Here is a 27,726-nt window from a genome sequence, read left to right on the forward strand (position 1 = left end):
AATGAGACCTCTGGAAGCTGTGAGGTATAGCTACAGTATTAATGTGTACATGGTTAGGCTGTGAAATATGTCATCGCCGAATGCGTGTCGCGTTATCTAGCTGTGCCTCCAGCAAGTCACAGACCTGATGGCTCGCTCACTTCTGGGCTGCACAAAGAGGTGCCTTTAACTCCTGACTTGCCCCCAGGGTATGTGTTGGGCAGGGAAGAAAGAAGGGTTAAGCATTCACCCTCTCTGGGATCAGCCAGGAGCCCCGTGTGTTTGATGAGGCACATAAATAACTCACAGGGACAGTTCAAAACCCCTCAAGGTAGAGGCTGACATTACAGCCAAACCTAACTGGCCCCACAGCACACTGGGGGGGAAGAAGCCATTCCTGCCCTCCACGCTGGGATTTTCAGAGAACTGAACTGCAGAAAAATAAACTCTGGAAGAGGTGAATTGTTTGCTGCTAGTTTAGCTTCCCCAACCAGATGAGGACAAGTGTCAGTGCTGGGATAAGAGAAATGGCTGTGGGAGAGCAGGACCACCTCTTTGGGCTCTAGCCATGATGTCTCTTTAAGAGAGCAGTGGTGGGAATTGCACTGGGATAGCAGGAAAGCTCCTGCACTATGTCTCCTCATACTTGCCTGTTTGAAAAGAGAAGAGGATATTGTATGTTCCTGTTTGCTTTTTTTTTTTTTTTTTTGAATAACTTAAAACTCAGGAAAAATGAATAGAATGGCCCAAAAGAAGCAGTTTCTAGATAAACAAAACTCTTCAGAATTGAGGTAAATTTTTTTCTTCCAGCCAAAAAGTAAGTATTTTCTGGATATGTCAAAATACTTACTATTTTCCCCAGAGTAAAGGTTTCATAAATGTCAAAATAATCGTTCTGACATCTGTGAAATGGTTTTGTTTTGGGCATTTGGAATAAAAACTGGAGCAGGAGGGGCTGTTCGTGCACTTCTCAGGGTTCAAGTCTACCTTTTCCCAGGACACGTGGGTCTGGTTGTTGCAGTCATCCAGTGCAGGGACTCCTTGGTGGCTCTGGGTGCATACTTGAGCTAACCCAGCAGCTGTGTAAGTGTGTTAGTATGATGCTGAGCAGGGGCAAACAATCCACAGTGAAAGGTTTTTTTTGCTTGGACTCAGGACCAAGCTGACTCATCTCTGCCTGTGAAGGGTCAGGTGGGTACAGCCTGCCTCTCAACATTTCTGGGTGCTGCTCTGTTCTTCTGAAAGTATTTACTGAAAGTGATCTAGCAAAAATGTCCTTGTTCTGGTAACAGGAACACATAGTGTGGATGGAGAAAAATGGACCCCAAGCCTGACTTCTAGGAGTGTGATACATTCATAGCAAGTGGTGTATCACAAACAAGAAGGCTTAAAATCAGCTTTTTGCAAATACCTCTGAGGCTCTTGATAAAAGCAGCCTCATGTAAGATGTGGAATAAACTCCTAGAAGCAGTTAAAATTAAACATTTTTTTGAAGGACATTCTTCATTTTTAATTTTCACTGAACTTTTCCAAGGTAGGCTTCTGTGCTGAAAAATCAACTCATTTAATTTAAACTCGTGTTGTAAACATTGATAGCTGGCCACAAGATGTCCCCATTTCCCATGTAACACCAATTCATCACGGACCCCATCCTTCTGTCTTTTCCTATGCTTTTCCTGTAAAATCCCTGCAGAGTACTCTTGCCCCGTGGAGCGTCTGCCCTGGGTGCAAAAAATTGGGATCTGAGACTTCCATATTTATTCAGCATGGTGATTTCAAAGCCAGAGCAGTCACACTTCGTAACACAGGGCCTCAAAAGCTGGGCTCAATAAGCAGCTTCCCTGCCTCTGTCAGCGTTCTGCATCGTTATTTTGAATATTTAGGTCACGGAGGGGACCTTTTCCTTGCTGAGAGGCAGTGCATGCTTTGCCAAGTGCATCTGCAGAGCCTGCAGAACCTCTTCGTGCTGTCCAGTAACAGCGCTGTGGGTACCATGTGAAATGAAGACAGGACGTGGCGGGAGAACACATCTCAGCAAAACCAGCCCACCTGCCTCTGCTGCTTTGGAGGTCCTGCTTCCTTGGTGCTGCGCTCAGTTCAGGTCTGATCTGTGATCTTCTGGCAGTTTTTCCCAAGCCAGGTTTTTGTATTTATCCTAGCAGCGTGGAAGGTCTGCTTGTCATTCCATGTCCTGCAGAGAGCCTGTGCACTGCCTGCTGCCCCAGAGTATCTGCATCTTCAGGAGCTCCCCAGGATTGGGGCTCAACTTCAGGGCTTCCTTCTCCGTTCAGGTTTCCCTTGGCACAGCTGTCCACCACTTGTGGTGTGCTGCAGCCAGGTCCTTTGGTTTCTCTTTCAGGAGACAGGCGGAAAGAAATTAGAGCAGTCCTGACATTTACTTTCCCTCAAAGTGCAGCAAATCAGGTGGCAATTGCCTTCATCACTCCTCAAAGGGGTAGGAATGCTTGCTTAACCAAACGAAGCAGCGCAATAGCTCATCAGCAAATGTGCAGGTGTTTATGGCAGCTTCTGAAAGTGCCTGTAATTGCCATATGAAATATGCCTCTGAAGAGCGACATTAAGACAGTGTTTAAAGCTAAACAACGCCAATGCTCTAATTTGGAATGACTTACCCTGAGGTGGGAGTGAAAGCAACGATCTGCATCCAGCTTCGCGATTTGGAGGCAGGTGTTTTGATCTTCTCCATCAATTTCTCCCTACTTAGATTTTTATAGAACACAATGTTGTACCGAAGCCTTTGTTCTTCTGGCTTTGTGCTGTGCCAGTTTTTCTTTTACCCCAAACTGGATCCGTGTGAAATTTTAAAAAGGAGCACATGCTTTGATTTGGGGGGCCGTAACTGCATCGTAGGTTTTTGGTCTCCGCTCTGCAGCTCCTTGTAGAGAGCAGTCAAGTATGAAATACCCACTGACCCATTTATTTGTGTCCTTGTTGATTGCTGGCAGTTCGGCTGGCTAGGCAAATCAGCTCAGTTGTTTCTATTCTCCATGTATGTCTTATTTATAGCATGTGGATTTTTTTCTTCAGTTCTGAACTGGTACAGCCTCTGTTTCAGCAGGGGAGTGAAGCATTACGGGGCCAGAGTGCCAGCAGGTATAAATCACCTATAGACCCATCCATTTTCCAGAACCTCATGGTCTGCTTGACTGATCTCGCTGATGTCCTGTCATCTTCTTCACTATTGCAATTCTTCATCTCCCGTGAAGTCAGCAAAGGGCAGAGTTCCTGTGTGAGGCATACCATATTGCATCCTTTCAATGGAAAATAGTCACTTTTTTTAAAGTTGTTTTTAAGGAAGCTTTGGTCATGCCTTGTTACTCCGTGGGAGGTCTTCCATGAGCAAAGCCTGCACCGTGTTTCGGGGAGCTGACCTCGGTGAAGTGCCTGCCAGTGCGGTTGTTAAATACGGTGTGACGTACAGCTGCTTCATTTTCTACAGCTAGCTTGTATACGGAGAGGTTTGGGCTACAGCCTGCAAATCGGCTCTCTGGCAGCTGGTACTTCTTTGTGTTATTTCTTAACAGGCTGTTCTGGAGATGACCTTGGATTTTAGGTCTCTAATTGATGTAAAAAAAAATCCATCTCGGATATGATGTATACTTTCCCCTAGGAATTTGCTCCGTGTCAGGCTTGCAGAGCCACGAGTTTTCTTCCTTTCATCTATTAATATTTTTCCTGGCTTTCAATCTTCTTTCCTAACACAGCCTGCATAAATCTGGTTGAGGAGGAGCAGCTCTGATTCCGTCTGGAGCCCCACAACCTGTTTTCCTTACTGCCTGAAGGGATCAGTGAGAGCTCTGTCCCCTTCCCATGACAAGTGCTTCATCTCCACAGCCTGCTCCACTCAGTCCAGGGAATGAGAGGTTGAAAGTTGGAAACACAGAGTCACATCTCCTCCAGATGATCGAAGCATAAAGGACATATTTTGGGAAAGGGAGTGGGGAGTATTATCCATATCTGTTTGTGGTCTCCCCCCAGTTCACTACCTTTTTGCAATCCGGGGTAGAGTTTCTGAGGGTTAGGCTTTGTATACTCAGTATTTTGGAGACCTCTAGTGTGAGGGATAGCTCTGCAGGGATAATAAAGAGCCAAAATAAATCATTGTGCTGAATGTAGCTGATAAAAAAAAAAAAAAAGTATTTCCCTGTTCTGAATGAGTATATTAATCTTCTAGACGTGAAGCAGCTCAGTGTTTTTAAGGGGTCTATTATTTTGTTGTTCAAAAAAAAAGGAGAACTAGAGGCTAAAGTTAACTCATGCTCTGAAGAATATGGCATAAAAACATGAAACAAACTCAAATTGCACTCCAAGAATTGCTGCTGTTTCTCATTCCATCCTGGTCCTGTCGCAGTTACCCTTAGGCTAAGTAATTTGGATTTCAGAACAAGCTGAGACTAACAGTAACCTTAATTTCTCCTGGGTTATTTTCCTGAGGCAGCAACTAATTTCATATCTTTTGTAGCATGTTCAAAAAATAATGTTATCTTTCAGTGCTTGATAACAATTCCAGCAGCGTTTACTGCAGCAGCCATTGAGGCTGTGGCATGTAATTAAGCAGAGATGTGCAGAACTGTTGTCACAAGATGAGCTTTTTAAAAGCAAAAGCTAATGGAAGTTACCTCAGCCAGAATTGTATTTGGAGGGCTAATCCCTGGCTTTTCTGAAGTTTACCTGAGCTGCTGTTGAAATGAGCGGTGTGGCTGTCGGCACGTTAGTTTTGGGATTGCAGCTTTGGGGTTTGGAGTCTTCCCACGTTAGCTGCAGTAAGCATGCCCGCTTCATTAGCAGCGGGGCTTGTCATCTTCATCTTCTTGCTGTGTTGCCACTCCCTCTGCTGGCTTCGTGAACCATAGGCTGAAACTCGGTAAGTGTGGAAGGAATCTTCCACTTCTGCAATTGCAGTGCCCCTGGTTCCCAGGGTCCCTGAGCACTGCCTCGTTTTTTCTGACTGTGAATATTTCTGTTTATTCGAAATAGGCAACAAAGCGTGGTGCAGGTATTTATTTGACCAGGTTCCTGAACTGAGGAGGGAGAAAAGTGATTGATGCAGGGAAAGTTTAATCGAATCTGCATTTTCCCTAAAAAGAGTGATTGAACTGAATAACATTCAGCATAGATTTTTCTACGTTTGAGCAATTTATGATCTAATTGAAATGGAAAGGGAAGCAATAGCGCTCTGGCAGAAAGATAGGAGACTTATAGCTCTTGTTTCTATAGCTTTCCAGAAAAGGCAGCTTTTTCCAGTTGTTCCTGTAGCATTCTTTGGTCACTCAGTTGACTGTCACTGGGGTAGCTGTAACACAGCTTTATGAATCCTTGGTGAGGCTATCAACTCTATGGGATTTCCCAAAGGGACAGAACACCCCAATGTAAAAAATGATGTTTCCTTCTTTTATGTTCCAGTGTTTCAAAGCTAACCATAATTCTAAGAAGTCAGCCGTGAGCCCTGTGAAAGCACTTTGTCCACTGAAACCTCCACAGCACTTCTTGCAGGAGCACAGATGCCCGAGCTTCTTAGCTGGGACTCAGAGTGGGTAGTCATGGGGTCACCCCTTATTTCCTGACAAAAGGAATTAAGGAATCACTGTATTTTTTCCTTCAGTACTGCTGAGTGTTACCAGTGGAAGGAGTACAGAGGAGGACCATGCACCTTTTGCAGGGGGCGGTCTCAGGCAGGCAGGGAAGGGCATGGGGCTGGGCTCTGCAGCCCCAGACACTTGCTGGCTGACTGCAGAGGTGACAGATCTCTGCCTCTGTCACTCTGGGCCACAGGCAGTGCCCCACAGAGTTGCCTCTCGTGGCAGTACTGGCTGAGAGCCCACGGTGGCTGGGCACGGGTCCGCGGCCTGGTCTGCTGGCTCTCTGCATCCCCTCCGCCACCTGGTTTGCTGGAGGACATCTTCGTCATGGGACATAGGCCCCTCAGTTTGGTTAATTTCAGAAATATGATCTAGAAACGTCCCATTAGGTGCTGTCTTGATGCTGCTTAAAGCAGCAGGTTAATTACAAGCTTAATTTCAGCAGTCCTCGTCAGGGCTCAAGGCTCTCCTCCCGTAGGAAAGGCCTGTGTTGCCCTGCGATAAACTAGGTTAGGGAAGCCAGCAGAAAGAAATAAATGAATAAATGGATATTCCCATTCATCTTATTGTCTGGCTGCACAGACAGCTGTGTCAGCATAACTTGGGAGCAAGGGGACAAGAGAAGAAAAATAAATAGGGCATGGCCAAGCTGGAAGAAATGCTTATGAAGCTCACGAGGTGACTCCCTTTTTGACTTCAAAGTCCCCCTTTGTTTAAAGCAGGTACCTCGTGCTTTGAGCATGCATGGTAGTGGTTTATCCTGAGATACTCTGCACCCCAGTTTTACCCCAACCTGAACATGGAAATGGGATCCCTTTGTGGCACAGTCCCAGTGGGGGAGCCAGTACAGGGCTGGGCTGTAGCCAGCGCTGCCCTCCTGGATGACCACCCAGCATTAGCTGCTTCCCCGTTGCCTTCCCAGTGCCTCACCCACGAGACATACAAGGTGTTGTGTAGGGAGCTGAGATGTGTAAAGCACCCTGCTCGAGAGATTGAGGCACCCTAGGAGTTACAAGCCAAAGGTTTCAGCCATCTCAGCCTGTTGTTGCTTCTGGCCCGCAGCACATAACATGCTGGCAGATGGCTGGCCTTGCTAACACCTCCCTGTTGCTCCCACTGAAGGGACTAAATTCGGTATTGCCAGTTCCACATATGCAGGAATAAAGCATCAAGATACAAATATTATGAACATGGAGGGTTTTCTGATTTGTATTCTGCTTCTTTTTTTAGTAGGATAAATGCTTCTGAGCTTTGCACCACAGCTGAGAAAGCTTGGCTAGGAATATTTATTTCCATTGCACTAAAAAAAAAATAAATCATCTGGCACCGAGAGCCAGGTTTTAAGAGCAGTACCAAATATTGTGGAATTCTCATTAAAATCTCAGGCGATAGCAGCCCTGCAAATGGGAAGCAGCAGCCATGGAAAATTGTAGCCAACTGTTGGTGTGCTCCTTAAGCTTTACGTGATTCTCCAGACATTTAAGCCCCTGCACCTTTGCTCGGGTGATATAAGACTTCCTTTTATTTTGTTAGTTCTAGCCATAAGTTGAAGTTATTTAATGGGCATGAGTCATAATGTCACGGATATTGCACTGCCAAGGCAACCTGGGTGCTCCCGTGACCTCCACCTGTGCTCGTGGCCACATGGATTTGACCCCCTTTTCCTGCTACTTTTTGGATTTCCCTTTCCCATTCCTTAATGTTAAGTGAAGCCCACGTGTTATTGTCCCTAACAAATGGTAGCTGCTGGGCAGCACTCAGGTGCTACAGAAGGAAATGAGCGCATTCTCCTTGGAGCTCCTCGCAGAGCTAAATAAAGATTTGCAGGGCAAAAATAAAACAATGTAATGAACCCGACAGAAATGGGGCAGTAACTGGAAGGTATTAAAAGGCTGTTGCGGGAACGTGCAGCATTATTGAAGCAATTGCCTGTGTTTTAACAACCAGCAGATAAAACTGCTGAAGTTGACGTTGGCTTTGGCAGCTTAAGACATTAGAAATACCCTAAACACATGCACTGTGTGACTGCTCATTAAGACGTAAGTGAAAGATTGCTGTCTACTGGGTAGAAGTGTTTATACTGCAGGAAACAGATTAAGTGGTGTTTTAATATACAGGAAAAGAAAAAGTGATAGCTTAAAAGCAAAACCCCAACCCCCCTAACAAACATTATTTGCCTTGGCTTGGGGATGAGAAACAGCTGTAGGATGTATTTCATACAACTTATAATAGAAAATTAATTGCAGTGAGCACGGACTGCCCAAACTGAATTATGACACATAGCACATTTTACTCTTGGTTTTTAATGGATAGCATAAGGGATTTAATAATTTTTTTTTTAAAATTAGTAGAAACACCCAAAAAATGACAGTCCAAGTTCATAAAAGTATGGGCGAGACTCAGAAAATGTAACTTCTTACAGATAAAATACTTCTTTGAATAGATTTTGTTTTGCCAAACATTCCCTGCATGCACATCTTTTTAAAAGGTAAACCTCATCTTTTCAGAAGAGAATCATGCCTTCTGAAAGCTCAGTTATGAACTGCATTTTGTGTTGTTTTCGTTTTATTTGCTGTCCAATTTAGATCCATCCCAGTATGCAGAGTATTTTCTGAATTTATGTCTGAATTTCTGAATTCCAATTTCTCTGAATTTTCAGACCCATTAAAAGTGGAAGTCTTGTACAATCATGCCTTTTAAAATATATATTTAGTTATTTAATTTATTTTATTTTTTGTAATGGTGGTTGGAAGCTTGTAAGAAACAAAAACCCCGGACCTGGATCACTGCCCTCAGTCTTGATGTAAAGAACCTTATCTAGGATGTGTTCTTGAGCCAACGTTATGTGTTAACATAAAAACTATGAAAGAAGATCAGTAGCTTTTCAATTGAGGCAAAGAGGCAGCAGAATTTAATCTCCTTATTCAATTAGGAAACATATTTCTTAAAGAGTATTGTTTCAATTTCATGAACCATATTTCAGAGCAGTACAAATATAAACAAATATAGTAGATGTGGTTAATGAGTTTCTTTTTTAAATCTGTACAGCAGCTTGCCATTTTAGCTGAATAAATAGACCATCCACGCTACTCTAGCCTTTTTGGCCAAATCACACCATGTTTAACTGCAATTTATCAGTGTAACAGATGTGTGTTATCGTCACTGTGGCCTTTTTACTTCCAGCATTGCTATTTAGCCAAATGCTCCTTACAGACAAATTTACATGGCTTACCTAAATTGAAATGTCTAGTTGAAAATAGCAAGGAACGTGAGAGTCAGCATGGGACTAACATAGAAATGGTGCTGCATCTGATGTGCTAAATTACTGTTGTTCCTTGTAAAAAGTTCATGTCTCAGCCTAGGACTGAATTAGAGAGGATGGCTGCAGGACCAGTGGGCTCTGACAACAAGATAGTGCGCCATTGGGATGCTTCTGTTGATAAGGCTAGCAAAACAAAACAAAACAAGCCTGCAAAAAAACTCTGTTCTGTTACAGAAAAGAGTCAGTTTTCCACCAAAATGTTTAAATGTTACATACTAGCAACAACCTCTCCAGACAAAAAAAAAAAAAAAAAAAAAAAAAAAAGTAGGCTGCTTAGTCTTGGTTTCTGAAGAAGCAGGGATTTTCTGTCTTGCTGCATCCATTGAATTTTGATTATGTTTTTCTGCATTATGTGAAGAATAAACATAATGGCATAAAAAGCATAATCCCTGGTGGAACATTCACTGTCTTTTTCATGTGGCAGGATGCACGCAGGGAGGGGTGACCATGAAAACACCCTTCCCAATCCACCCAAGCAGTGGTAATGATGAAAAACCTTTTCCTAATGGGGCTGGGGGGAGGAGGGAGGAAAGTTGAAAGGAATTAGCATCTGGACTCTGCTTCTGGAAAGTCTTTGTGCTGGCATGAAGCTCAACCCAGGCATGCAGGAATTTCATAGCAGAGTTCATTTAATCAGTGTTCATTATGATTTGTGATAGTTAGAAGTTGAGTGTATGTGAAGTCTGCTTTCTGTGGAGGCAGGTTAAGGTACAGTAATACTGCTTCTTGTTATTTAAGTTAGAGAATGAGATCCTAGGAGGAAAAAAAAAAAGTTACTTACAGAGCTCTGAGGTTGGGATTAGTTCTGTTCATCCCTTTGCCTCTTGCAGGTAATCCACCATTTATTTACAAAAAGTTGCAAGCAGTTATCTGTATCAAGAACGTAGTCTCCAGAAGGGTGTTAAGGCATAGGTGTACAACTTAAAATTGTTATGTTCAGCTTGCTCAGCGAAGGGCTGACCAAAGGCTTTCTCCTTGGCACTGCCCACTCATTCACTTCCTGGTATTTCCATTTAAAACCAGTCAAGTATAAAGGCAGGCAATTCCTTGCTAGCAAGGAACTTAAAAATAAATGCAAGAATTTCAGCATGGCATTTTAGCCTTATCTGGGAATCAGTATTTGTAATTTCCAACTAAATAGTGCTGTCTGGCCATAACCTGTTTATTTTTACACCTGTAGTTGAACGTTGAACGTGGTCCCTGTTCCAAAACAGGGCAGTCCTACCAGGTCAGTGAGTGCCTCAGGCATAAATTCAGCATCTACTTGTGTGCAGGATGAGGCCTGGTCATCCATGGGAACTCAATGTCTGCTGTCCGCAGCTTTTTGAAATTTTGGAAATTCTGGTTGGCTTTTCACACACATCTCAATTTCAGCAGGGCACTCGCTTTGTGGTGACCCGGACAGCTCCGTTGAGACGGCTCCAGAGGAGGCAGAAGCGCAAGACTTGGAATCATCTGATGAGGCCGATAAGATGAGCAAGGTGAGAAATTTTCATTTTCACATGCCAAGGAGTGAAAGCACACCGAGCTCCCAGCTGATGTGCCGACTCCCCAGCTGCACCTGATTAGAACATCTTTCCTTGGGAAAATGTGGATCTTACTTTTAAGGTGTTTACAGATGATACTGAATGTAACATGTTACATCTTCGATTGTGGCACATCACCATCAGGACTTGTACCCTTCTACTGGGGATGGTTTGTATCTTCACTATCTTGTGACAATATTCCCACATATTTTCTAAATGGGATGGTTTATCATCTCCAGAGCAGGGCAGCTGAACCAGAAAATCAGACGGATTATTATTATTTCTTATTCTCTCTTGATTTCTAGGCATGGGAGGAATGTAAGTTAAACACTATTTCCTTAAATCAATAGCAAAGTGCATATGCTAGTTTTTAAATGCAAACTAATTATAGCCAATCTACCTTAAATTGAAGCAATACTCTCCAATTATAGCTAAGAGGTTGTGCAAATGGATTGCTAATTGCTATCTATTAAGGGGTGGGTTTCACAGCAGTTGGTAGTTTGCTCTAGGCTGGTGTTGGGGAGTTTCACACAACGTTATCTGCGATGATTAGTGGCTTTTGAGGCAGAATCAAGTGAGATTATTTTAAAGGCACTGATTGTTTGTATGTATTTCATGCATAAGTGATGGTGAGATTTTCCAGCTAATTTTCCATAGAATTCCTGATCTAATGAGTATGAGATCTCACTCAGTTTTTGTTTGTGTGCAGGTGTGGTTTTTCCTAGCTCTTGTTTTAGCTAAAATATGTTATAGTGAGCCCTGTACTCTTTTACTTACTCATTGTAGGAAAAGGAAAAGACCCTGGCCTCTTGTTTCCTGACCTCTGATGTCATGCTAGCCTGTAGTTTTGTCTCTGATAGCCAGGGAGTGGAAGTCAGATAACAGAAAACATTCCTGTGCACGAAATATATGCAGAGGTTGCATGTGGAGAAAGGGATTATTCTTATGTTTTGCTTCCAGGCTTTACTGCAGAACTTTTTCTTGTAAGTACAGAGAATTTATTCTTGAGTAAGTGGAAGGGGTTGTTGACACTTCTCTATTTTTAACTGTAAGGGTGTGGGATTTTCACGTGCTCTGAAAAGACTCTCTTCTGTTGAGCACGGAGGCTGGGGAAGAGCACTGAGTATAACACACAGCTACTTGGGGAATAAATGTGCATGCTGTGTTTTCTTTTATTTCTGAACTGTGCCAGGCTGGGGGGCTCCATATTGCATCTTGCCTCCTTGATCCTCAGAGCTGTAATTGCCTAAAGTAAGACCTAAGGATTACATGATTAGCCTTGCGGCTCAGCAGATTTAGTTAAACTGAGAAATGTGCATTAGCAGCTCTAATACTTAATATTCATGCAATGGAAGAGTAACTCCATACTCCAATGAGCCTTACCTTCCAATGAGAGGAAAATCTGTCTTTCTGTAAATAAAAAGGTTTGTGCGTATTTTATTTTACAATTCAGAAGGGTATTTTGTGTTGTTTATGTGATATTTACTTCCCATGTAGAAATATTCTGTATTACATAGGCTTTCTTTCTGATTTTTCATGAACTAAAGCTATAGAAATTCCCGAATTATTTTGCTAAGCCTATTGAGAAATCTAGTAAATGGTAAAGGGCGATAGTAGAGAGCACTATTGGTGCTTCAAATACTAATTTTTAAATACAGCATCAATACGGAGAAACAGATGAACAAAAGAAAGGGCACCTAACTGAAGAAAGCTAAATGCATGGGAGGATTTTCCTGGTCCTTTTGCTTTCTGTGTGCTTGGGAAAGCTGATCTGCGTGGGGAGTGAGGAGTCTGCAGGGCATTTTGACCCGTGGAAAATCACCTCCTGGCCAGTACTATGAGGACAACGGCAAAGGTGTTTTCCTGTTCATGCACTGCTGCACCTTTCCATGCTCGTGGGATTATGGAGCAGATTAAGTTGATGTCCTCAGTGCTGTTTTACACGGGTTATTTTTGTACACGGGAAGTGAAACGCTGCCCTCAAGTCACCAGAAGGGACATGCTCCTTGTATCACCATTTCCACCACAACTTCCAGTCTTCCTCGGATGCCGAAGAGGACTTTCTGATTGTTCCACGTGTTTATTTACTGGCCATCTTGGCAAAAGCTGAGCAGGAGCACTCTTACCCACTCACCGCTGGGCAGCAGAGGAAATCCAGTTGAGCTACGCTGGAGCCTCCCAGCTAGATGCAGAGTTCCCCATCTTTCAGTGCAGATGCAGCGTTAGCAGCTGAAGGTCAGAAAACAGTGTTTGGGTTGTGCAATAGCATGATTCAGGGACAGGGCTTAATCCTGCAAAGATCATCACTGCGTGGCAGCCTGCTGATGTCCGCAGCGCGCTGCTGAGGAGGAGAGCTCCCAGCTCCTCCAAGGAAATTTCCCAGCTCGCCAGCCAGCAACGTGAGTCTAGATGAGAGTTAATAATTGATGGAAAAAGGAGAGGAACGTAGCGCTGCGGCTGTCCTTCATGCGTTCTTGTAGCACACGCTGGGTAGGCTTGTTATGAAGGTAAGCTACGTGAAATCCTACCAAAAGCTGGACTTGGATCCCTTCTACCTGTAGCTTTGTCATGTAGGTGATACGTAGATGGGTAATACAGGAGGTACTTCAGTGTGGCTCATCTCCTCCTCCTCCCTTCCAGCTGTCTCTTTCCCTTCCCCTAGCTCAGCATGTGTGCATGTGGGTGTGTGTTTGCTTAGTAGTGGTGCATTTGTGTCATAATCTGCAAAAGCCTCCAAGCTGTCGATGGTGGTTGTGGATTTGGAGGGTATACCACTGAGCTTTGAGGATTCCCCCCTTTTCTGGAAATCATATCTTTTGTGTATCCTAAAGACCTGATAACACAGAAATTACTTCTGCTTTGATATCCTCAAAGGAACCATTATAATAACAAGCAAAAATAAGATTACTTTAAAGTGGTTTAAAATACTAGAATCCAATTTCCAAGGTGAGTTGAGGCATTCGCAGCGCAGTGGCATGGGGTAGCTGTTTTTCTCTGAACTTCCTTCCTGTCTAATTTCATGATCCCTTTCCTGAATCAGCCAGCACTCTTATGTGTGGGACCTCTTGGTTGAAATCTTCATAAACACTGGCAAGCATGTGTGCTTTCTGGGTGCAACTTTTTTGTTCCTGTAGGCGCTGCAGCTGAATTGTACACCCAGTTGCTTCTTCTCTGGGATGGGCTCCACACTTTCTCTCTCTCCATTTCATGTGGGAGCCAGCACTGAAGAGGAGAAGAGAGCTGGGGGAGAATAATGGGGGAGAGTAATTTCTTGAACAGTTACTTGCCTGTGTGGTGACCTGTTTTGGCCTTTTAAATATTTTAGAATAAATTGAGGTTTAAAGGAGGTACGCTGAAAAGTCAGCATATGTGTAAGTGCTTAGTGCTGCAGGTTGCCAAGAGCTGAGCTGCATGCTGTGTTACATCACAAGAGGAGTCCTTGTGGATATGCATTTTTTTCCTATAATGGTCCTTTGATAGGGATGCTTTCAAAAATCAAAACCCAAATACCACCTGTAATCAGTTGCAAAGCATGCAGGACACTCATTCCTTCTTGCTTTTAATTTGGGGCATCTGCCTCTTGAAAGTGAAGCTATTTACCCCTGCAGCGCTCCTACTCTGGGGAGCGTGCTGCAAGGGTGTGTGTGTGTGTGTGAGTGTACACACATACCAGTTAGAGGTGTTTTTTTGGAAGAAAATAGGTCGTCTTCTCTGTGCACCGTTATCGAAGACCAGAATTAAGCCTCAGAAACCTTCAGTGTGCTGCAATAGACGTGAAAGGATTAAAATGGGGATTTGAGGGGTAGGTTTTCCAGTGGCATAACTGGCTTTTTAAAGTTCTTTTAATTCTCTGCCTCTGTCCCTTCTGATGTTTAATATTCTTAGGCAGCCCAGTTCGTAGCCAATCGGCTCATGCTCAGCCACAGGCAAGAGACATTTATATTCCGGGGCTGCCTTCGCCTCCCCTTTGCTGCATTTCAGCCTTCCTGCTGAAGTTTCCCCTCTACGCGACGCTACGAAAAGCAGCGTTAAATCTTCAGCTGCAGCTCCTGGCCGGTTTTTTATTCCAGCTGATGCGGTGAGTGAAGGAGGCCCACGGCAAGTGACAGAGGAGGAGGAGGAGAGGCTCTGCCTGGATGAATATGGTCGCTGCCCTTCCTCATTAAAACGCGCCTGTCCTCTGCGCCGCGGCGCGAGGAAGCGGCGCGGGAGCTCTCCCGGGAGCGGGGAGGCATTTCGGACCAGCCCAATATGCGGCGAGCTGGGATTGTTCTCACAGCCGAGCCTGGAGAGGCGGAGTGAGGGCTCCCCCAGTATATGCTGCCTGCCTTCCCGGCCATGTCGGCGCCGTGGCGAGGTAACCGTAAAGTCAAGAGCGAAGGCGCTGTGCGAGCCGGCGACTCCTTGTACCGCATGCTGTACTTGGTGAGCAGAGCTGCCGCGTGGCGTGACTGGGAGAAGTAATTAGCAGCTAACGGGAGTTCCCATGCTGCCTTAATTGTAGGGCTGTGGGTTCGAGGCTGAGCTGTGATGCACGGCCCCTGTAGAGGCTTTTTGTTATTGTGCAATGTCATTAGCGGCCCTGCTAGTGCCTGAAAAGTTGCAGTTTGCCTGAGTTTTGGCTGGGAGGTCAATGGCTTCGAGTCTGCTGCCTGTTGCGGAGCAGAGGTGTTGCATGCAGTTCAAGAGGGTGTTTATTCTGTCTGATGCCCAGGCACCTGTATCTTTTGGTAAGGGGAATGCAAAAGGGAAATCGGAGACCACCCTCACAACTACAGGGCTGGCAGCCAAACCTCCTGTCTGTGGGCACTGTTAACACAATTAATTGGTGATTTTCAGGACCTGCTTCCCCTGCATGCGAAGGGTGTGAGATGAGCTCCTCTGCTGAGCCCCCTGCAGAGGAGGGGTTAATGTACCGGCAGGGTAAACTTCACCCTACAGCCCAGTTGTGCAAGGACTCTGGCTCGTTTTAAGGTTGCTGGATGGGACTGCTGGCAGAATCAAGTGTGAGGCTGTAATTGGGGAGAAATCCCACTTCGGTAGTGGCTGGCAAGCAGAGCTGGTGCTAGGAGATAAAGGGATGTGCTTCTGTTCCAGGCCTTCCCTGTTGTATCCACTTCCTTAGGGAAATGGGGACAGAGGTGCTTTTGTTCATGCTGTTTGGGAGTTTCAAGCAAGCAGCTCTGTTCTGACCCTCACTGGGTGTGACACACACCTGCTTCCTGTCTAGTAATTGATTTTTAAGTAAATATGAGGTAGAAAGGATCATGTTAGGGCATGAAACAGTTTGTTCAGTGAACAAGCAAGAGAGCAGGTTCATAAATGTGCTTGAGCCTTTTCATTTTTCATCCACCTGGAGAGCACAGGATGAATGATGCTTGGGAAACGCACAAAGATGCGGGGCATGGGAGTGGCAAGGCAGAAGCCAGAGCTGGAGCTGGCTGTGGGAGAAGCCAGCGAGCATTTTGTGGAGTGTGCACTTGTGGAGATAAGGCATTTAAAAGTCCTCTGGACTTCCTTTTTGGCCTATGGGCATAGCTGTTCCCTCTAGGGCAGAGTCAGTGTCTGTGTGACAGTTATCCAATTTTCAGCCACTTGTTAGTGTTCGGCTGATGTTTCACGGTGTAAGTGGATTTGCACTCCCTCTCTCTGGGTGACCCATCTTTCCCAGCAGCTTACTGCAAAAGCATGATGGTGAGCTGTCTGCAGGGCATCAAGCACAAACTGCTTCAAGCACTTCATTTATTTTTGGAGTTTGATTCCTTACCATGTTTTTTACATCGGAACTATTTTGAGTTGTACGCGTGGCTCTCAAAATGAAGTGCCACTGGGTAAGGCTTCCTCATGTATGTTTTTCAAGAGGTATTCTTAACAAAGCTAAATGTTTCTGAGGAAAACCCGGCCTATTGTGGGTCTCTGCAGGCTTACATTAGCAGCTATTAACTGTCAGTTCTTTGTCCCTTTCCAGCAGAGCAGGTAGCTCAGGCAGGCTTTTTTGGCTGCACTGAAGCCGGGCGTTAACCTACTGTGCTTTTTGGATTTGGAGCTGTTGAGATCAAGGTGACACATGTTGAAATCTAATGCAAACTGAACCTAAAGGCTTGGGTGTGCTTTGTACTTAAGCGTCCAGCAAGCATAGGTGGAACCTTGATGAGAAATAAAAGGAGTTGCTTTGACTAATAAATCCAATGACATGTTCCATTACCAGAGCTGAATTAGTTAAAAAATGGATTGGTTCAACTCCCCCTCCTTTTTTTTTTTTTTTTTTTTTTTTAATCCCACTTTTCCTTTCTTCTTGATACGAGCTTAAGTCTAAGACTCTGAAGATGAATACTTTTCCTTTAGGAAACTGTGTCCAGGAGGCATTTTTGTGTAGACAGCTGCAATTAGTTCACTGTTTCCAGTTGTGTCCTGGAGAAAATTATCCTTTGCAGAACAAGACACCTTGCAGTGGTAAATGTGGGTGAACATTTACAGCTATAAGGTACCTTTAGGGAAAGGAACTTTATTCTGGAGGGAAATCCCTTACTTGCCACTCAAATGGTTAATGCTCCTCTCAGGATTCATGGCTGTGTAGCCTTGTAGGTGAACTTAGATGAAAACGTGTGTGAGCAGGCTCTGCAGCCCAACAAATGTGGAGCATTTTTGGCATGTGCTCATCAGAAGATGTGGGGTGTTTCAGGCTCCTGATGCTGTTGTTGCTACTGCCTGGTGGAAGTCATCTCCCAGGGGGCAGGGCTGGGTCCCCAAACAGTAAGGTGATGGTATGCTTGTTTCTTCTCTCTTTTTTTTTCTCTTTCTTCCCAACTTGTCCCCATTTCTGCCCTCTCTGCCCCTGTATCCTCTGAAAATGATAATTTGGGGTAAGTTCAGGAAGTTTTAGCGTGGACTGGAGGGATATAGAGGCACTGCTGGAAGTCTGTAAATCTGGATTAAGATACTGTGGCAGGATTAAGGTTAGAGAGGTGTGATCAAGTAAAGCAGCTCCTTTCCCTCCCGTGCCCTCCTCAGGTCTTGGGGAGGGAAGGAGATAGGGCACGCTGCAGCCTTAGCAATCCTAGAAGCCTGGGGCTGTCGTCATTGACACCGGAGACTGTTCCTGCTCCAAACTTCTCAGTGAAATGAAAGATGCAAGTAGGAGATCTGACTAGAGGAGGTGAAGAGAGGATAATTCTCTTTATATAGAGTCAGATGATTAAACATTAAAGAAACTAGCTAGATGTAGCAGCTCTGGGGAAAAAAAGGAAAAAAGAAAATGGCTTACAAGGAGGAATTTCACCCTGCAAGGGGTATTTCCAGATCAGAACAAAAATACAGCTACTTTCCCAAAGAGCTTGCATTTCAAGCCTTAGGCTTTGGTTACCCTGATGGCTCTGCTTCCCCTAAAACAGCTGAAAGGGTTTCTATCTCTGCATTGTCTCCGTGGCTCTACTGACACAGCCATTCATTCACAGGACTGCTGCAGAGTAGATTAGGGAACTGCAGAGGGCTGGAGGGTTTTGTTTTCACAGTCATTTTTAGTTCTCAATTCTTGGGCCCATTTGTTTGTTTCAATTGCAAGTGCTGGACAAGCCTATTAAAGTTTGTGCTTATCTGAAACCGGGAATGTTTCTGAACAGCACTTCAGTTAACTCAGATTGTGCATTTTTTTCCCTTATCCTGGGTTGCTAAAAGATAAAGTAGACAGATGCATGAAATGATGTCTACACTTCTGGACTTCAGTGACTATTAAAAAGCCTCCAAGCTGCAACTGTGTAATTGCAAAGGCTTCTCAGCTCTGTTGTTCCTCTATCTCTTGGCTAAGATATTACCTCTAGCCTTTCCTCTTTCTTTTTAAAGAGTACAGAACAGGTTGCTGCTTTCTGTCGCAGTCTTCATGAAATGAACCCTTCTGACTCAAGTGCTCATCCTCAGGAATTCACAGGACCCCAGCTGGCCACCATGAGACAGCTCACAGACGCGGATAAGCTGCGAAAGGTTATCTGTGAACTTCTGGAAACAGAGCGCACCTATGTCAAAGTAAGGGATCTCAGTGTGTCGGTTCAGTCTGCTAATATTGCTTCTGGAAAATTTTGTTAGTCTCTTTTCTGCTTCAAATCCGTGCATGTATCTCTTGTCAATTTACGTGCAATGCTATAATCTGTCACTAGAATAATAACTTAAACAAATCTCTGAAATAAGTAGGCATTCAGAATTCATTCAGTCATTTTGAAATAACTTTGTTTGATATGCAGAAGAACAACATTCCATGTGATCCATGATTTTGTGGGTAACTATGTAGATGTTTCCTTTTACACAGTTGTAAATTCTGTGAAATTTGACTCTTGTTTTATGTGTGCGGAGGAAACATGCGTAGGCTTGGAAAACTGTGGTCTTAGCCACTTCAATATATATTCAGAAGCAGTTCAAGAAACCAACATGGGAATCTTTTTCTGAATTTTTAGGACTTGAACTGTCTGATGGAGAGATATCTGAAGCCTCTACAGAAAGAAACGTTCCTCACACCAGATGAGGTATGCTAACTGTTCCTTACCTTTTTGCTAGATAGCTTACATGCACACAGTACTCCACTTCCCTAGAGTTGGCTTGCTAGTCCCAGTGAGGTCTACAGAGAAATTTAGAATTCAATTTCTTCTAAAACAGGTGATTGAGCAGCACCTTTATGTCGTGCTTTTATTTTAACACGTTATACAATAATGGATAGTTAGTGTTTTTCATCCCTGACATCACACATCCATGTGTAACTGGACTGAGAATTACTGAAGTTCTAAAAAAGATGATTTACCTGCAAAGTGACCTTAACAGTGATACATGTTGCTTTTTCACTTAACAGTGAGCATGTTGCTTTTTTTTCTCTCTTATTAGCTGGATGTTCTCTTTGGGAATCTGACTGAAATGGTAGCATTCCAGGTAGAATTCCTGAAAACTCTTGAAGATGGAGTAAGGCTGGTTCCAGACCTGGAAAAGCTTGAGAAAGTTGAGCAATTTAAGGTAATCATTATTTACATTCAGAGTAGACTTACATTTTGATGTTGTACATAATGATGAAATATCCCAGAAGCTGTCCTCTGACATGCTTCATTATACTTGTCTTGGCTACTGTCAGTCTGCATGTGAAAACTTATATGTACTTACACTCGAGACTAATTGTGAGCTATTACTGAGACCATTTGAAGATCTGTGATTGATTGTACTTCATGTTACGTTGAACTGTATGGAGCACTAGGAATATGTCATGCCATGTGCTTCGGGATGCTATTCTTGCCCTTCTGTGAGATTTCTTGTCTCGAGCTGTAAGGAGAATCTAGAAATGGAATATTACATAAAATCTTTGTTCTGACAAGCCTAATGCAGTAGTTCAGAAACCCATTAGGGCTATGGTTCAGAACATAAATTGAGTTCTGCATCTAGTTTTTTGTGCATAACAGAACTATATAGCAAGTACTTCTGGGTATCAGCACCTGTATGTGAAATGTAGAAGTGTAAACTAAAGGCCTATATACTGCATTAAAAATATATACGTATATTTTTTCTCCTATATATATATATTTTTTTCCAATTCAGCTTTTAAATACTTAAAGGGGCCTTAAAAAAGATGGAGAGCAACTTTTTGCTCAGTCAGATAATGACAGGACAAGGGGGAATGTTTTTAAACTAAAAGAGGGAAGGAGGAAATTCTTCATTCAGAGGGTGGTGAGGCACTGGCACAGGTTGCCCAGAGAAGCTGTGGATGCCCCATCCCTGGAGGTGTTGGAGGTGTTCAAGGCCAGGTTGGATGAGACCCTGCGCAGCCTGATCTAGTGGGTGGCATCTCTGCCCATGGCAGGGGGTTGGAATTGGATGATCTTTAAGGTCCATTCCAACCCAAGCCATTCTGTGATTCTGTGATGTGTATTTTCCATATATATATATATATATATATAATATGTATAAATATATATATACATACACATATGAAATTGTGGAAGTTGGAATTGTTTTATGCTTTTTCTAGTTATGTACTGAATTTATGGCAAGTAGCTAATACAGCACTTAGTCTTTGGGGAATTTTACCTATGCTTTGACAACTCACCTTGGCAGAGGACAGGATGTCTTGATGAATAATAATAATTCCATTGGGATTGCTCTTCAGCTAACGTATAGCCCTGGAAGAACTACTGAAAGAAGTTTGTGTGTGTGAATGCAATTTTTGCCATCAGGTGTTCATTTAAAATCAGCATCAGTCCTAAGTGCTGCTGTCCTAACTAGAACACCGCTTTTGTTTTGTAGGACACATGCCCGTAATGGGGAATGAAAATACATTTTTTTAGTGGTAGAAGCCTCTGTAATCACTGCTGGGACCTTTAAGAGAAAAATTGTTAAAATTCCTCCTTATGGAGAGAAAGAATTGTGCTCTGAGTACTGCTACTTTTACCTCTTTACATAAAATGTGTACCAACTTCATTTTCACTTCTGTCCTATGGGCATAGTCTGAAAGCAGCATGCAAAACGGGACTTCGGGGCTTGGTTTCATTTCTGTAGTTTGTTTTCTTCAGCCAACTGTAGGCCAGCTGCCTATATGTTATCACATTCCCTCCCATGCCACTCTCTTATTCCTTAGAGGGTAGTGGAGCCAAAGACAGAGTCATCTGAGGGAAGGATTGTGTTTGGCCCATAACACAAACTCCTTTTCAGCAGGGTAGGGGACTTGCTGTGTTTGTGCAGGGGGATGCTCGTCTTGCTTGCACTTCCTCAATGTCTGATCCACTGCAAAGTTGGATACATCCAGTCCTTCCTATGGCCATTATTTAAACAAGAAGGTTTTAAGCTCAGGCATTTAAATACAGTTGTGGGGCTGTGAACCTAGCTCCCTGTTAGGTGATGCGCCTTCAGATCAGCCTGACTGGGAACATTGCTAATTATGTAAACAACATAGGCTGTATCAAGGTTGGATTCAGGTGCCAAGGCTGGTCCTGTTTTCTGCTAGGTAGTGTGAAAATATTCTAAAAAGGCAGTGTCTGTCATTTGAAAGCTAAATGGAAACGCTCCATCTCACTCATGCATCTCTACTATTCCCCTATGCTTCTACCCCATTATAGAGGTTGGAGGAAAAAAACATTCTGTGCTTTTTCTTTCTTTCTTTTTTAATCCTAGAAAGTGTTATTTTCCTTGGGTGGATCCTTCCTTTACTACGCTGACCGTTTCAAGCTGTACAGTGCCTTCTGTGCCAGCCACACAAAAGTCCCAAAAGTACTGGTGAAAGGTAAGAGCGGTGTGCTGGTCAAACAGACCACAAAGAGTTGTGGCAGCAACACATTGGTTTGGGCTATTTTAAGCTGCTGTGTGGATGATGAAATGTGTCTACTGTACACCAGAGACCACATGGAGAGATTTGTGCTTGAGGAGTAGGGGCACGTGTGCCTGGCTGCTCTCTAGGAGTCCTTGCAGTTTTGAGGAATTAAGTCTGTCTGTCCTGACAGGCTCACAGATTGCTCTGTGCCATGGATGTTCTTAGACCACCACTGATGTAATGATACCCAACTAACTCATTACAACAGGTGGCTAACGTTGCATGCAGTTTTTCCTCCACTCTTATTTATTCTCCCCCAACACATCCAGTTTCTCTTCAGTCATGTGGGGGATGAAAAGTCTTCATAAACAGGCAATGTGGCCTGCACTAATGGGTCACTATGCATTTTGGAACCAGAAGTGGTGATGACCTCTGGTTCCTCTTAGGGAACGTGCAGTGAATCCATGCTTGTCATAATCCCATTGAAGCTCCAGCAAATGTGGTTGAATGCTGACAGCTGCTAGGAAAAGACGAGCCTTGGAGACTGTTTTATGGAAGCTGTCTAAATGTTTTAACTTCGCCGTGCTCTTTCCCCTCTCTTCCTCTTCTAGCTTTCGATCCAATTTGCCTGAGAAGTTTACACGTACAAATTCCTAGCAGAGCTTGGCTTGCTGAATTGGAGATGAATGAACTGTGGTTTGGCATATAAGTGCTTGCCAGCCCCCTTGCCTTGGAGTGATGGTTTTTGTCCCATAAAACTGTTAATCTCTTAGAGCTAGCGCTGCTTCATGCAATTCATTTCTGGCTGAGATGTAACATAAACAGATGGTTCCATTTGTAGGAGCTCTGCCATTAAGGGGGGAGATATCCAGACATCTGGATGTCTGTCAATACGAAGGGTTTTGTGGGTTGTTGCTTGGGTTGTTCGTTTTTTGCTGTGCAACTTCTTTCATATCTTCTTGTAAACTTTCATTTACTATGCTGCAAAGAATAGTTGGCAGCTCTGTGGAATACATGAATTAATGATTTGTTGCTAGTTACGTTCATGCTTCCTTTTGGCATCCGTTTCACCTTAATGTTAAGGGCATAGACTAGGTAGTTCTAGTGATTTTTTTTTCATTGCTGACTATTTTTATAAATGAAAAATGGTTGAGCTTGAATTATGAGACAAACAGAACTTCATATTTGATTCCAGAAATCTAAATCTCCTTTAAAACCTGAGAGCGTGTTTTAAGTGTAATTTAGTGTCCTCAGCTGAGGTGCAGGTGACTTTTTGGATTTGAAATTGAAGTTGCCTTATTAGGGTGGGTGACTGCCTGAGGGATGAAGCAAAAAAAAACAACAGAAAGAAAACCACCCAACCTGAGCAGGGAATGTGGCTCCCATTAAATAAGTTGTGGGGAATTATTTCTGCACTGAATAACTTGTATGTCTAATACTGCTACCTTATCCATGCTCCCCTCCCTGTACAAATGTATGTTCTAGTAGAAGGAGCAACAGGGGAAATAGTATTTCTAGAAATGCAGTAACAGTACAGTAAAAATGATGATAGCAATCAGGTACTCAGTCTGCCTGCACTATCAACATAAGATGTATAAATTTACTGCCTCCTGCCTCCTTAGTAGCTCTTGATTTATTTGTTGTTGTTCACTACTGCATTTTAAAGTTTAATGATATTTAAAAAACAAACAAACACAAAACCCAGACTTGCCAATATTATGGGTATACGTGTCAGACTAGATTCATGATTACTGTGACTTATTACAAATATCCAACGGAGCCTTTTCTTTAAGGAAGCAGGTGATTGAAAGAATTTGTGCTTCTCTAAAATAGTTACAGGGCCAGAAATACCATGGATAGTGAAATCAAAAACTGTGTATTTTGGTACAGTGTGTAGGTGCTTGATTTTAAAACCTAAGTAGAATCTCTGTGGTAAAGTGTCAGGAGCACAAAACCTGAAGTGCAGAAATCCAGTAATGTGGATCTGATAAATCTGCAGTTCCTTGCAAAATGTCTGGATAAACTAATTTAAAGCTGGAAAAATCACTTTATTGGGGCAGCTGTTATTATTTCCAGTTTACCCAATTGCTTCATGTTAATCTCCTAGCCAAGACGGACACTGCTTTCAAGGCATTTTTGGATGCTCAGAACCCCAGACGGCAGCACTCCTCCACACTAGAGTCTTACCTCATCAAACCCATCCAGCGGATACTGAAATACCCTCTCCTGCTGAAGGAGCTCTTTGCTCTGACGGATGTAGACAGTGAAGAACATTATCACCTTGATGGTAAGGACCTAAATTACATTCCTCTTCTCTGTTTAAACTTCCCTGTTTAAATTCTAAGCCTTTCTCCTACCCTTCTTCTCAGAGGTTTAAAAATAGCTTTTTTCTTTTCCTTGTTCTCTCTCTCTTCTAGTGGCCATAAAAACAATGAACAAAGTTGCCAGCCACATTAATGAAATGCAGAAAATCCATGAGGAATATGGGGCGGTGTTTGACCAACTCATAGCAGAACAAACAGGGGAAAAAAAGGAGGTAACATGATCAAATTTAGAAGACATAGGCTGATATTTTGGTGTCTGTATCATGAATGTTAAATTTTATCAAATGCTTATGTTTCCTGTTGTGTCATTTTAGTAGGTCCTGGTGTAAACAGGTAAATCCCAATCCAATTCAAAAACTGCTTCTCCATGTACAGTTCAGTGAGTGGGACCGATGTAAAGAAGTGGGTTAATTCTCTTAGAAAGTTGTGCTTTGCTGGGCTGGGATTCTGACCATGTAGTTTACCTTTTTGTCTGTCTTGACTCTCCTCATTCCACACAATCTCACCCCAACAATCTTAGTGGTCTGATGTGCTGAGGCGAGTCTGTACTTAAGTCTTTAGTCACTTTAAAGATATCAAAGTGTGAGATCCAGTGTGTGAGAAACTACTGTTCCTGTTTTAGAAAGTGTTAGCAGACCTGGTATGTGACAGAGCCCTGGGCTTTGGTCTAGCTGTCACAGAGCACATACTGAAACATGTGAAGGCTGAATGTGGGCTCAGCCTTTGGTGACCATCTCAGAAACCTGTGGAAGATGTCTTGAAAACTCAAACTGAGAGCTGGACTCCCCATTTTCTGATTTAAAATGTAGGTTTTCGGTCCATCAGTGAAGTGAAGGAGAGTGGTGGGCAGTAATGGGCAAGGTCAGGGGAGACTTGAAGGAAGATGGGGAGACGTGCTGAAGAGCTGATGTGAGCAGTGATATGGGTGAATGCTGGAGAGACATGCCATAGGAAGTAATGGTTGTGGGCTTTTGCCAACAATTGGGATGAAGATCAAGCCTAAGAGTCACTGGGTAAATACAGGACACAGAGGGGACTGGGATTGAGTGGTCCGGTCTTGGAGAAGTTTTGGGGGTGTGTCTTGGGCACCATCTTCTTTGGGGAGAAGCAGATGGAGGGTAGAGGGCAGAGATCAGGTGCCCTTGCCAAACCTTTGCTGATGCTGGCAAGAAGGATTGGAGAAAGCATGTAAGGACTTCTGTTGGCAGAGCAGTTGTCGCCTCTCCCAAATGAGCACCAAGGCACAACAAACATATCTTAGTGTTTGCTCTTGTTATCAGGGAGAGTTCAGATTGTTCTGCTGGTGCTCTCCGTGCTATCCTTTTGCAAAAGGCAGACTTCACAGAGAGAAGTGGGGGAGAAATTGTGTAAGATGGCCCCTAGACTGGGGATAGCCCTTGAATTGTCACTTTCAGGCAATCAGACGTCAACGAGAAAGATCTGGTTGCTGCAGTGACATTAGTATGCATTTCCCAACAGTCATTCTGAACTTGTTTATTAGTCCATTTCTAGCAATATGTCTTCCTCAGGTGAAAATCTGGGAAAAATCAAGAACCATGGCAACTGCTGGGGGTGAGGAAGCTGCTGTGACTGCTTCACCTGGTGCTGTCTTTGAACTATACCCCAAATTGTGTGTGTGTGATGGGGTTATGCTTAAATGTTTGAACAAAATAGCAAGAAACTTGTGAAGGAGAAGATGGACAAAGGAGCAGAAAAACATAAGGAAAACATCCAGTGTGGCTTTTCTGCTCCTTTGTGTTTTTTTTTTTTTTTTTTTTTTTTTGCAAGCCCTGACTTATAAAATTGTGAGAGCTAGGCTCTCTGTCTGTCTTCTCCCAATCTATGCCAACCAATTAAAGATTTACGTGCATCTAATGCCAACTGTCAGAGTCTGTTTGCACATACATGCAGTCATCTGGTTGAATATCTTATTCCAAAAATTTACTTGTGTTGTTTGTTTATTTAAGAATCAAGTCCAGGAAAGTTTTCTAGAACTGAAGAAAACTTTGAACTGAAACACATTCTGTCTTTGTGCATGTGTTTGTGATTGGCAGGTTGCAGACCTTTCTATGGGGGACTTGCTCTTGCATAATACCGTGATATGGCTTAATCCTCCGGCTTCGCTAGGGAAATGGAAGAAGGAACCTGAGCTGGCAGCATTTGGTTTGTATCCTAGTAATTTCATTTCAGATGTTTAAAAGACTGTATAATGTGCCTTAGCAGATATTTGTTGAAGGTAGCTGAGCATTGCCTTCTGCAGGGTTGGCTGGAACTTAAAACTGTGTTTGTCCCTGTAATGGTCAAATTCTGTTCTGTGTTGATCTAAATCTGGTGAATAATTTGGAGATGACTGTTCTAATAGTGAAAGAATTTCTTAAACTCATATCCAAGGCTATAAATTGAGAGCTATGCAGAAAGGTATTTGTTGTATCTGGGAAGATACATTTCAGTAGTCTGATGCGTACCATGTAACTCTGCTTCACATCCTGTTGGACACGCTTGAAGAGGCTCTGCCTCTTCTTTCCGTGCCTTTTGCCAAAAAGAACCCGAGCATCTAAATTTTGGTGGTCTTAAAGCTAGGCCAGGACTCCCAGAGAGTCCTGGAGTGATCTGTCTTCCTCCAAGAACTGTATCTTGGGTGGCCAAAAGAGAAATTGAAACTGTTATTGGCATAGATTTCAAGGTCTTTCCACTGTATCAAACCGTGGTTCTTTGGAAAGGTATATGAGCACTTATACTTTCAAATCATGCATTTGTTACTCTCAGACTGAAGTCAAGTCAGTGTGTGTTTAGTCCAAAATAAAGTGTCTGTGCAATTCAATTCTAAAACAAGGGGTGTGTTTGAGGCCTGACAGAAGAGAACACAAAGAAAAACAGTCTTGAAAGACAAATTCTAACTCCATGTGGATGTTACATGATAATAGAGAATCAAATTGCACCTCTGCCTACAGGTGTTGTTCACTTCTTAATTCAGTGTAGACCACTGTTCCCCACCTGGGAGTGGTTCAGATTTCAAATTCTGCCTATGTGTGGTCTCACCTGATGACTGGCAGCATGTAGTGGGATGCTGCTCGTTAGTCTGAGGTGGACTTACCCAGGCAGATTACTTTTGTTTAATTATCTTTTAATAGAACTGATGGATTTTGAACAGTTGTTCAGATAACTGGCAACTCTTAGGTTACTTCAAGTCATTTGAAACTTGTGTTTGCATGCTAAAAGCTGTTGAGCTTAGTTTTTTTGATAGGATTATTCCTGCCTTCCCTCCCTGGCTCAGCTGAGAGCTGTCTGAGGAGTTGAAAGGTCTGTGAGCTTGGTTGTGTAGGATACCCATTCCCAACCTTATTGACTACATGGCTTTTGTTTTTTAACTTTCTTCTCCAGTGTTCAAAACAGCTGTGGTCCTTGTGTACAAGGATGGTTCCAAACAGAAGAAGAAACTTGTAAGTTGTGTTAACTATTTCTGTGATGCTGTGTACATTTGTAGTTCAGTGATCAAGATCTACTTTCCCTAAAGCTGTGGTGTGAGAGCGTGCTTTTGCATATGTGGTCCTTGTCCCCTGCCACACAACCGAGGATTTGAGTAATTCTGAGTGGCCTGCTATTCAGTGCTTTGCAAGTGTTCGTTTAGTTTATCCTTTGCTCTCTGCTGGACTATCCGTGTTGCCTGCGACATCCATTTTATGCCGTGGAGTGGACTTTGATGAAA

The 27,726-nt window shown here is 43.3% G+C and overlaps 1 protein-coding gene across 2 annotated transcripts in view; it reads left to right on the top strand.

Moving 5' to 3' along the window:
• The window catches only part of TIAM1 (TIAM Rac1 associated GEF 1), a 106,767-nt gene that overhangs the window by 72,714 nt on the left and 6,327 nt on the right, over nucleotides 1–27,726 (top strand). The window contains exons 14-22 of one of the 2 annotated variants that reach the window (XM_032197828.1): nucleotides 10,279–10,382; nucleotides 18,267–18,446; nucleotides 18,872–18,940; nucleotides 19,293–19,418; nucleotides 21,561–21,669; nucleotides 23,804–23,983; nucleotides 24,114–24,232; nucleotides 26,075–26,183; nucleotides 27,402–27,460. In XM_032197828.1, the coding sequence (XP_032053719.1) occupies nucleotides 10,279–10,382; nucleotides 18,267–18,446; nucleotides 18,872–18,940; nucleotides 19,293–19,418; nucleotides 21,561–21,669; nucleotides 23,804–23,983; nucleotides 24,114–24,232; nucleotides 26,075–26,183; nucleotides 27,402–27,460 (1,055 nt within the window). Of the gene's footprint in view, nucleotides 1–10,275; nucleotides 10,383–18,266; nucleotides 18,447–18,871; nucleotides 18,941–19,292; nucleotides 19,419–21,560; nucleotides 21,670–23,803; nucleotides 23,984–24,113; nucleotides 24,233–26,074; nucleotides 26,184–27,401; nucleotides 27,461–27,726 lie in introns of both variants that reach the window. The other variant, XM_032197820.1, reaches the window with a different exon arrangement.

The sequence above is a fragment of the Aythya fuligula genome, chromosome 1 (genome assembly GCF_009819795.1).
Source record: "Aythya fuligula isolate bAytFul2 chromosome 1, bAytFul2.pri, whole genome shotgun sequence".
Classification (NCBI taxonomy): Eukaryota; Metazoa; Chordata; class Aves; order Anseriformes; family Anatidae; genus Aythya; species Aythya fuligula.